Here is an 11,953-nt window from a genome sequence, read left to right as displayed (position 1 = left end):
GCTCCGGCCAGGGGCTGGGCTGGGGATTTGTGTTCGGTTGGTTGGGTTTGGGGTTTTGTTTTGTTTGTTTGTTTGTTTGTTTTCACAGAATCAGGTAGGTTGGAAAAGATGTCTGAGATGATCGAGTCCAGCCTATGACCTAACACAACCTTGTCAACACGCCCAGTCTTTCCTGAAACACCTCCAGGGACGGTGACTCCACCACCCATTCCAGTATCTAATCACCCTTTCTGTAAAGAAATTCTTCCTAATGCCCTACCCTAAACCTTCCCTGTTGCAGCTTAAGACTGTCTGCTTGTCCTGTCACTGGTTACCTGGGAGAAGAGGCTGACCCCCACCTGACCTCCTTTCAGGTAGCTGTAGAGAGCGATAAGGTCACCCCGTTTGTTGTTACAGGGTTTTTCCATTTCTGGGAGCAAACACACGATGAGATGATGAAAGATAAAAACTAACACATATTTATTAAAACAATCAATATAATAGTTCCATGTTTACAAAACAGTGATCGGGCAGGTAAAGTGCTGCAGAATACTTAAATACGGACATTTTGTAATTCTCCAGTTTCTGGTTGCCCGGGTGGGGGTTACTCACAGACCGCGACGCCGCTCATGTGCTGAGAACAGACATGGAGACTACAGGGACTTTGTTCAGAAGGCTGGGACAGCCTGGAAAAAGTGCAGAACAAACACAGAACAAGTAGAACGAGTATCTTTTCAGATCCTGTTACTTTGGGTTACAATTATTTAACCTCCTCTGCATAGAATAGTATATTTTTTCCACTAACAAACAGAAGAATGGTCAGTAGGTGTGTGGTACATACACATGGAAACCCTGTGTGCTGGAAACAGGCGGTTTTGCACTAGATTTGACACCTAAGGCCACCAATCAGATGGTGATCCTGTCACTCACATGTACTGACACAAGGGGGAATTTTCCGAGCACAGAAGAGTGACCTGCATCCCTGCCCTGACACAGGTCGTTTTCTTCCATCAGGATGCATGAAGAAGCCACTGCAAGGCACAGGAGGGTGAGCCCTTTACTGCCAGGTAAGAGCACACACACAACACAAGCAGTACTGATCCCAGGGCAGGATCACACGCTGTTACCCCACGGCATTGCCTCACACTGTGCCCTCTACGCTGCCCGTGTGCCTTTTGACTGGAAATCGCACGCAAGCAGGCTTTCCATGGAAAAACTGCATGTTTCAGAGCTATGTACTGTCTTATACCCTGTCTTCCTGCCCATGCATCCAGTTTGAAGGATTGGAAGGTGACGACCATTCTCGGGAAGAAAGACGCTGTGGACCATTGTGACAGGAATTTTTAAGGAACTGCTATTTTGTGGCTGCTGCTATAATATAGCAAAATGAAGTTTTCTCAAGGGATTTCCAACTGAAGGCAGTGTGGAAAGGATCCACAAAGGAGAGAAACATTTTCTTTGTGTTTTGCTGGCGAACTGCTGGCAGTGGAATGTATTGTATCCAAGCAAAGTGCTTCTTTCATGTGGTTGTGTGGGAGGGAAGGGATTATTTCCTGCAGAAAATTAGACATCTTTTCACTACCTGAGGAAGAATATTAAATGATACAGAATTACATCCTTCCCATTACACAGTATTTAGGGGCTTGAATGTAATTGACTACCATGACAGCAGAAAAAAAATTCTAAAGACACTCAACTAAGCAACTATGTCCCTAACTTCAGTGATTTACTTGTTCAAGTTTTGGTTGTTTTTTTCTTTCTGGGAGAAAAGAAATGTGACTCGTACTGGAGAAAAATCAATCTATTTACCTATCTTGAAACCAGAAAATGGGTAATTCACAAAAAGTCTGAGAAACTCCTCCAACTGCATTTCCTTCTGATCTAATCTATTATTCTAGAAGAGTGCCCCTGTGTTACATACTTTTATAACCACAAGTATTCTTCATAAAACAATAATAAAGTGCATGCTGTTACAATGCCACCATTGACAGCCAGCTAGTCTGTCCTGCAAATCTTCTCCAGAAAAGCCTGTGAAGGACTGCTCCCTCCCTCCCTCCCGCCTCTCCCTGTCCTGCAGCCTGTTTTCCCCTTCTGGCACCAGTACTCCTGGACAAGGAAGCACATAGTTGTTTGGGTGTCCTACAAAGTTTCATCAGCAACTTGGATTTGTAGTCTTTTTAACTGTACAGATTGTCCTAAACATGCAGCAAGAAAATGAGGCTTCTAAGTCATCTGAGAACTTTTTAAACTCACTGATGTTCCAACAAAAGCTTCTTTTAATTTTGGTCGGGTGTGTGGTTTTTTTTGTTTATTTGTTTTTTCCAAATGAGAAGGACAGGCTGGTGAAAGCTGAAGAAGAAACTTCGCAACCAATGCTGTGGAAGTGATGTGGGCCATGTTTTCTAATGATTTCCAGAAACTCAGGTGTTGAGATACTGTAATTTTGAAAGCTGCATCTTGTGGGATCTATATCCAGCATCCACTTATTTCATAATGTGTTTGATAATGAAGGCACAGGCTTACCCTTTTACTGGTAAAGGACAGCAAACACGGTCAATATGCATTACTGACACAAAAAGCACATGCAACAATAAAGCTAGTGTCAAAAAATCTCAGCATCCTTTCTTTTGCTATACTCTTTTTGGCCATCTGCCTATTTTTTCACCTCAAAAGGAAAAAAAATACAAAATGAAGTTAATTTCAAACACAGGTTTACCTACACATATATGTTAGTGGAAGATTTTTATCATCTGTTGCTGTACTTTTTGAGGGTCCAAGATAACAGTATTCACCTCTTCAAATGCCAGCAAATGGAAATTTACTTGAGCAGTAGTAGCAGCTGACATGGTCCCTCAACTTGGCTAATGGTTTACATCACATTAGAAAAACTAGCTTTACTTCTTCCTATTTCTTGGATTACTATTGCTTGGTATTGCAGTGCAGTTTTGTCACAGGTGAACAAAAAAGCCCTAGAAAAATAAGTTATCTGCTTGAGATCCCATGCCACTCACTCAGCATATGTGGACTTTAAACCGGCAAATAATTTAAACAAGTTCTTCTTTGTTTTAAATTACATGCCAAGAAGAAGATTCTGAGTGTCTTCTCCAGCAACTGACCTCACCAAATACTTTTAAGTATCTTAACATATTCAGCTTGCAACACAACTTTTGTTGCAAGTGGAAGCAGCTATCATGGGGAAAAAAAGCCAAACCAAAACCTACAGAATCTCAAATTAAGGAAGTGGCACCTAAAAAGCCTTTATGCTTTTTTTAATCTCTAATCTCTACTCCAAACAATAACTACCCTCACCTGCTCCCAAAAAGGTTGTTCAGTTTACACAATATTAACTTTAAACATAAAATTCATTGGCTGACTTCACATGGGCAATACTGCCAAGGACCAGACTCCATCAAGGAACACGGCAGGTGGTCAGTCATATAACATGCCACTTTACAACTCTACAGGCCTATAACAGCAAAAAACTTGGAAATGCATCACCATATCCAAAATAATTCAAAGGTTTTAAGTATGAAATCAAGGGGTTTTTATAGTGTTGCACACATATTTAAACTTGAGTTGTGCCCGTTAATGTGTTTCATATATAGTAGATGAACTACACATAATGCTAACTGCAGGGATCGATACTTTTTGGTAGGATTGAAGGAGGTGAGATGCAGTTATAATCTCACTGCAGTCCTCTGATAACTTGCCCTCACAATGTGAGTCATTAATTTGTTACATGATTGGAAAACTAGAGTAAATAAACTGTCGATATCGAGAATTTGGCTCAGGACCCCAAAATAAATAGTTGGAAAAAAGATAAAAGAAACCTCTCCCCCAAACTGTTTTGAACAACTGACTTCCGCCACACATCTGCAACCAAACAGTGGATAGATAATTCATTTCCATGCTATTACATTGAGGTATAACTACCAGAAACATTAAACTATCAGTATTAGCTGATATTTATCCAGTTAATTCACTCTGCGTAAGGGAAATTATTACAACACATCTAAAGGGATAGTTAAAGCTTACAGCTCAGAATTTTCTTCTCTCCTTTTTTTTTTCTTTTTTTTTTTTTTTTTTTTTTTGCATTTGATGGTATTTTTTTCTGTTTTATGTTTAATTTCTTCTGTGTAACCAGCTATCGCTTCCAGGTTAATGACTTCCAAGCAGATTTGAAAGGAAGCCTGAAGACTTTTTCTTTTCCTGGGATTCTGCTTCTTGGCCTTGTGAAAGTCCCAATTCTTTCTCAATCTGCTCTAGCTCAGACTGGTCAAGCAGTTCGAAATCATCAGCTTCCTCTGTGTCTGTCTCCTCGCTCAAACTGGGCGCTGCCTGTGAGGGAGCTTGCTGTAGGGACTGCAGCTGGTCTTTGATGGCAGCAGACACCGCAGCCGTGATGACATCACCAGCAATTCCACTCATTAAATTAAAGGTTTGGTCACTGGTCAAAGGCAAGGACAACCCTGCAGTGGATGGTCTCTCTTTACTCTGTCTGGAAGCGTGATCCACCTTGACACCTGTTTGCTCTTTCCTTCGTTTTTGCTGGGTGGGCAAACCGATGCTTGAGTCATCGTCATCATTTGTGCCAGCACCATTTTCTAAAGAGGGAAACTCTAAAAGATCTCTAGCGAAAGCTTCTTCATGATCACTAGGTCGGTCAAAATCTGTTACAGGGTTAACAGAAGAAAACAGTGTTAGCACTCACAAAAGGTTTCCCAAAAAGACAGTCACATGTAAAAATGCAATTAGTAAGTGTTCCTTTGAATACATTTACTAATCCATACTCTAGTAGGTCTCAACTAGAAAGAGCATTATGTGAAATCTAAAACAAAATGGTTTTGAGGTCATAAATCCAGCACCACAAATCAACTGGTATCAACTTAACTATTTGAACAAAATAATTTCTAAAGCTAATTTTTTCTGGTATCTATCTGTAATGAAAAAACCCATGCAAATCTTCAGCACAGCTATTTCTAAATATACCAACCACATAAAGCCCTAAAATTTATAATATTTATTTTTCTTCACAATATATGTAAGTATGTAAGCATGTAAGGATGTGTTACAAGCTTTTAACATGCATATGGAATAATAAAAAAGAATGTTCATCTTTTTAAATAAATATATAAAACCAATGTAAAAATTTCTTTTTCCTTTCTTGGCCAATGCTTGCATTAAAAAGGAAACAAGAGATGGAAACTCTACAGATGATCAGAACTGTATCATGTTTTCAAGAGGATAAAAAGCAGGATGTAATCGATTAAAACATTACATTTTAACGTCTGCATTAATGAACGAGACAATATTTGTTATTAGAAATGTGTAAAACATACCATGGAGTACATGGCCTGTGGAAGAGGCCTAAATAAGCACAAGAGAATACTTTCATCAAGTATTTGAATGAGAGGGTAAAAAAAAATCAGTTTGAACTTACTTCCTATGAAAAACAAGCAATAGGACCTTGTCGTAGGAGCATTCATAAGGGTTAAGGAAATAAATCCTAAAAATGACTCATATGTAATTTTCTCCATTTTCTTTAGGAAAGACAGGCTGGGAAGATGAGGAGGAAGGGTTGTGCTGTATGCAGAGTGGTGGCTCGAATGCACAGAGCTTTGACAGATGAGCCAGTCCTCAGATGGATCCCATTTGGTCTTGCACTTTTGTGTATGTCCCATTTGCTGAAATGCTCCATGGGGAGGAAGAGTTATCTTGTTTATTTTTCACTTAGCAAGGCTTTAAATACAGTTTCTCACACGATCCTTACAGCCAAGCTGGTGAGCGAACAGGGCAAGGGAACCGTAAGGTGGGTGGAAAAGTGGCCGGACTGCCAGGGTCAAAGGCTTCATCAGCAACACAAGGTGCAGCTGGAGGCTGGTTATTGGTGTCTGTCACAGGGACTGAAACCAGCACTGCTCAAGGTTTTTATTAATGACTTGGATGACAGGATGGAGTGCACTCTGCAAGTTCATGGGCAGAAAGGAACTGCTGTGGGGCAGGTGTATTTGATATTCTGGAGGTCAGGATGCCTTCAGAGGGACCTCAACAGGCTGTATAAAGGAACAGGCTGAAAAGGAACATTGTGACATTCAACAAAAGCAGACGTGAAATCCTCCATCTGAGATGGAATAACCTGTGCAGCAGTACAGGCTTGGGGCAACAAGACAGAAAGCAGCTTTCCAGAAGAAGATCTGTGGGCAGCAAGTCAGTTGTATGCCCTTGCAGCAAGGAAGGCTGATCACACACTGAGATGTAATAGCAAAATTGAAGGCAGAAAGTCAGTGGAAGGGATTTTCCTCCTCTATTCAGCAACTGACAGTGCACACTGAAGTACTTTGCCCAGTTTGGACCTCTCCAGTTCTAGGCAGACAATGGCATACAGGACTGAGTCCCCTGGAGGGCCAGCATGATTATTTAGGGGGCTAGAGAACGGTAGTATGTAGATGCTGAGAGAATGGGCCTTGTTCAGCCCCAAGAGAAGGTGGCAAAGTGGGAATCAGTTTAACTACTGAATGGGAAGGTAGAGAGAAGATGGGCCTGACTTTTCTGGACAGTGTACAGTGAAAAGATCAGAGTAAACTGACACAAACTGGAACATGGGAAATTTTGATTCACTACAAGAAAAAAACCTTTTCATCATGAGGGTAAGCAAATACTAAAAAAGGCTTTCCAGGGAAGTTGCGGAATCTCTACAACTGGAGGTGATCAGAATTCAAATGGTCGCAGCCCTGAGAAACTTCATAAAGCTTCAATGAACAGCTTTGAACCTGCTTTGGATAGGAAGATAAATGAGATGAATGGCAATTGCTCTTTACAACTTACGGTTCTGTGATCATACAGTGCTGTCTATTTACAACTTGAAATACTAGAAAAATAATTTAAATTACTGATTTGGCCTGTAGTATCATCCTGCTTGCCATTTACAGTGAACTTTTCCTAGGAGAAATGCAAGATGAGCAGAGCAACAGATCCACAGGTAAGACTACACCAAACTACTGCTGTCCTTAATCTTTATTCCTGCAAAGTGTTTACTGATAGCTTAGTCTGTAAAAAGTAAAAACTTTTTTCTGGTCAGGATCAAGCCAAGTGCTTGAGAATCTTTTCCGAGTCTAAGTCTTCATAGGCTCATTGCTGGCTGTCTTCATTTCTAGTAGTAAAACCTAGTAATACTTTCTTTAATTGGCTGTTTAACAAGTCAAGAGTATTCACTGTTTCTTCCTCAGCTTTTCTTTGCTTAGCTTACCCACAAAAGCATTTTTAAGATGAGGACAGTTGTTACACAAGATGTATCCAAAACTATACAAAACACTAGGATGAACCTTAAATTCATTTCAGAGGCAAAAACAACAACCCCGAAACCTTCTGCCTTCAAATTGTCTAATCTTTTTGAGGTAATCTGCACGACTGGAATCCATGGATGATACAGATGAGGCTGTTACATACCATCAGATGTGTCTGTCTGTGGAGAATACCCCTCGGATAGGTTAAAGGTCCCATTATCGGTCCAGGATACTTCTGAGACATCTGTGTCAGACACTGACAGCTCTTTGGCAACAATTGCAGGGCTAACCTACACAGAAAACAGTCCCATACAGGGTATTCTTATACTCAAAAAAATCACACTACAGAAAGCCAATGCTTACAGACTGAAAAAAGTCTCTCTTGTATGTCATAGCAACATAAATCACCTCCTATTTAAGCTTTAACTGTAGAAACATGAAAATAGTATACAATCCTTAGAAGTGAAGCATCTCTCTTTGTAATAACGAAAAGCTGTAGTAATGTGGAGGTTTGACACTGGTTGACCACCACAATTATACTAAAGAAGCATAGAAAATTCCAGTTTTTCATTCTGAAAGTAATCCTACTGTCATGAAAGCAGAATCAGCCTGCAAATACGAAATACGCGTAATGTAATGAAATGAGTAAACTTGGACCAGAAAAACAGCCCAATATCTGTAAGACCATCAAAAATTAGCTGAACAAAAAACCCATTATCCCTTACCAATTTATTCAACAATATTCAGGTATGTCAGCTACGAATTTTTATCCCATGGGATATTTTTTTTGGAGGTTTTTTTTTCCACAGCAGAAAACCACCTTCAAAACAATCACTGTCAAAGTCAGGCTTTATACACTACTGATCAACTACTGCAATTCCTATTAAGATGAATTTTTTTCTATCAACCGGTATTCTGATTATAACAGAAAAACGTTTGCCATACAGTCATTTAGAATACTAGGAGAAAAATGAGATATTTGAGTGTTCTCATACATATGTAGAAGGATTTTATAGGTAATATACCTATTTGCACTGTCACTGAAAATTATTAGACAAGCATTTACAAAAATATCTGACGAATTACACAGGTCTTCCATTAATGTTTCCCTTTTGTATTTTAACTTGATAAAAATCAACTGCAATTTCACTATTGCAAATGAAAGTAACCACCTTTGCTATTAAATTCTAATGTAATCATTCTACAGCCAATACAAAATAAACACATTCTTAGCTCAGTAGGCCAAAGAAACCATTACCTTGAAGGCCAGAAGTCACAAATACAGTAGGTTAATTAGTATAAGGCTAAAGGTGGAGACAATGAATCATCTAAAGCATACTGCTTAGTTCAGGAACACGGCCTCCTGGGGAGCTTAAAGTCTTCCACAGAAGAACAGACAGCAATCTAGATAGTCTCCCATTATCTATATAGATTTTAAAAGCAAGACAGGGCTGACTGAAAAAAAGTCACCTTGGGACACAGAGCTGATATGTCTAATTCACTGTCATCTTCTGTGGGTTTTGTTTTTGCTGTTTCTGAAAGAAAAAAGATATATTTTTTATCCTACTCATGACAATGGATTTCCAGGTTCAGTGTGTGTTCTCTGTCACACAGCTTGTGTAGCACAATAACCTTCCACCTGCTGACACAGTGCATCATTTATGTACTATGCTACCAGGAAAACAAGCCTGACTCAGAGACTGGCTGCTTATCAAAATACAGCAACCAAAGTGGCAGAGAGAATGTTATTCTGAGGACATTCCAATAGATCTATTTACCTGCATTGTACTTCCTCCAGGAGTCTCTGTTGCTCACCATAATGTCGTCTGCCCTGGCAATTTACATCTCTCTTTTAGACTACACTGCTGGTACAATGCACAGGTGCAATTGGTTTTAGAACAGGCTGTGTAGCTATCCCACCACATTACTTTTACAGGAGAACATGCAATTTTCTTGATAGTTACATGTAATCTTCATTCACAAACCTCTTCTTCTACCAGCACCCACTTACCCTGCATCCACGGTCATATGCAAATATGCCTACAAAGCATGCTCTGAAGTCTGGTACAATGTTGCTCTTTACAGATAAGCAGAGATACAAATTTTGCCTCCTCTGTCTGAGAATCTTTTAAACCAATATAAAATGAAAAACACAGTCATAGTGTTCTTGGTTGCCTCTTCTTGCAACATGCTCTCTTCTCTCTTGTGTCACCACAAGGTTTTGTAAATCCATGTGGTGAACCCAAGGGGCAAAGCAAGGTAGGGAACTTGTCTGGGCTAAATTAAACTGGAGGATGAGATGCAGGAAAGAATGCATCTAACCTCAACCATTTTCCCAGTGCTGGCTTGTGAATTGTATTAAACAATAGTCTGATCTTTTCCTCTGCCAGTTTCACTTAAAAACTGAACAAGTAGAATAATGCATGAAAGAAAATTTCCAATGCATTATAACTTATTTCCAATAACTATCACATTACATGTAAGGGAAGGGGAAAAGACACAGGGTGGTTCTCCTTGGGTCTAGGAACAGCACATTGTATGATGAATGGTTACAAGAAATGCATGTTTTAAAGCAGATACTAAGTCTACTGACGTAGCACTAATTAAAAAGTGTAGGCTACCTGCAAATAGTGGGACTACACTACAAAGGTTTAATTACCAAAACTGGAGCATGCACAAAGAACAAATTAAAGATAACACTGGTCATATACATATTTTTCTTGAAATAGCTTTATTGCTTAAAATCGAAAAGTTTGCAGTATGAGAAAGATTTCAGGTGAGATACGTGAAATTTTGTTTTAAATTGGTTTCTTCCCTTTCCACCTATAAACTTTGATTAATTTGTAGCTGCTATCCTGTGGCAATTCTTATATGCTTATTGAGTATTTGGAGAAGAAGACAAACTCTTTTTGCTGGAGGGAGTGAAACCAAGGTGGATTTAGATACAGGAACAGAGTTTGGTCTCTTACTGAAAATTCTGTTATGTACTTATTTTGAGACTCTTGAGTGAGTCTCTCTCCTGGGCAAGTTTGCCTTATCTAAACAGAGATAAGCATTGCAAGCTTACAGCAAGTAGTTTTTTTCTGAAAATTTATAAGCAGTACATCTAATCACACACAAAGAGCTTGCCTTGTTTCTTTCCATGAAGTAGTAATTTTCTTATCATCATACCCAGATATTTGACATATGTTGTCACTCCTCATAAAGCTAATAACAGTAGCCAGGTTCAAAGCAAGAAGTATCTCTACAGTTGGCTTCTCAGGACAAACCAAACTGTCTGCAAGGTGAATAAAATGCTCTGCATAAAGAAATACATTACTTGGGACTATAATTAATTACTCACCAGATCTCTCTTTTTTCTTCTGATTGATATATTCCACTATTCCAAAATCTAGTTTCATCAGAACAGCCTTTATTTTGCTGCACAGTTTCTGTCCAAATTCATTGCACTTAAGGAAGGGACATAAAAAGGCACACAATACTGTGATAAAAATGAAGACAAAGAAAAAAAAGGTATTGAAATATTGCTGTACAAGAAGTCACTCAATAAAGCTTAAACAATGCCTTTGCATAAGATAACTACTAATTTTACATAATACAGTTAGTTTTACATAAAAATGCACTGTGAAATGCCCATGTCAGACACTTCTAAGGTCAAATCCAGTTTTCAGGAGCCATTCCCACTCATCAGGAAAATACCATTATATTCATATCAATTGACATCTTTTTTACTACCAGTAAGACATGATTTGTGGTCATTACAACATTTATCATTACCTTGACTTAGCCTGATTTTGATATCTTGACCTGACAAACATGACTATGCAACATTGTGCCAGAATCAACACACTGAAAAAACTCGTAAGCTGACTTCCATATGACAAAAAAATGTAAAATATTTCTCCCTTATATCTAATCTAAATTGATCCTCCTTCAGTTTAAAACCATTACTTCTTGTGCTATTGCAACAGGCACTGCTCAAATGTTTGTCCCCAGCTTTCTTAGAAGCCCTCTCCAGGAACTGAAAGGCCTCTCCCCAGAGTCTTCTCCTCTCCAGGCTGAACATCCCCAACTCACTCAGCCTGTCTTCACAAGAGAGGTGCTCCAGCCCTCTGATCATCTCCATGTCCCACCTTTGGACTCAACTGTCATTCCTGTGCTGGGGACCCCCAGGACTCCAGGTGGGGTCTCACCAGAGCAGAGCAGAGGGGCAGAATCCCCTCCCTCACCCTGCTGCCCACGCTGCTTTGGATGCAGCCCAGGACATGTTTGGCTTTCTGGGCTGTGAGTGCACAGTGCTGGGTCATGTCCAGCCTCTCATCCCCCAGCACCCCCAGGTCCTTCGGGGCAGGGCTGCTCTGATTTGTTCATCCACAGCCTGGTTCTGGGGGTTGCCCTGACTCGGGTAGAACACCTTGCTCTTGGTCTTGTTAAACCTCATGAGATTCCCAGGAAACCACTTTTTGAGCTTGTCCAGGTCCCTCTGGATGGCATCCTGTCCCTCAGACTTGTCAACTGCACCACAGAGATTGGTGTCCTCTGCAAACTTGCATGTATGTGTGTCATGGGTTAGCAAGCTGAGTCTCGGAAGTGATGCTCTTCTTACAGCTTCCCCTATGACCTGACAGAACCTATCAGCTGGCCAGTTTGAATATGGACAATTCTTTAAGCCACTTAAAGTTGTGACTGCC

At 39.9% G+C, this 11,953-nt stretch overlaps 1 protein-coding gene across 3 annotated transcripts in view; it reads right to left on the bottom strand.

Moving 5' to 3' along the window:
- Positions 1-437: 437 nt before the first annotated feature.
- The window catches only part of FAM134B (family with sequence similarity 134 member B), a 51,791-nt gene continuing 40,275 nt past the window's right edge, over positions 438-11,953 (bottom strand). For 2 of the 3 annotated variants that reach the window (XM_008637185.2, XM_008637187.2), the window contains 4 exons: positions 10,606-10,743; positions 8,733-8,797; positions 7,426-7,552; positions 438-4,649 (listed from right to left, as the gene is read on the bottom strand). In XM_008637185.2, the coding sequence (XP_008635407.1) occupies positions 4,138-4,649; positions 7,426-7,552; positions 8,733-8,797; positions 10,606-10,743 (842 nt within the window). In that variant the 3' untranslated portion in view covers positions 438-4,137. The remainder of the gene's footprint in view (positions 4,650-7,425; positions 7,553-8,732; positions 8,798-10,605; positions 10,744-11,953) is intronic. The other variant, XM_008637186.2, reaches the window with a different exon arrangement.

Source organism: Corvus brachyrhynchos, unplaced genomic scaffold, assembly GCF_000691975.1.
Source record: "Corvus brachyrhynchos isolate BGI_N302 unplaced genomic scaffold, ASM69197v1 scaffold23, whole genome shotgun sequence".
NCBI classification, from domain to species: domain Eukaryota; kingdom Metazoa; phylum Chordata; class Aves; order Passeriformes; family Corvidae; genus Corvus; species Corvus brachyrhynchos.
The sequence above is the reverse complement of the archived record's forward strand: the minus strand, read 5'-3'. Positions and strand labels throughout refer to the sequence as shown.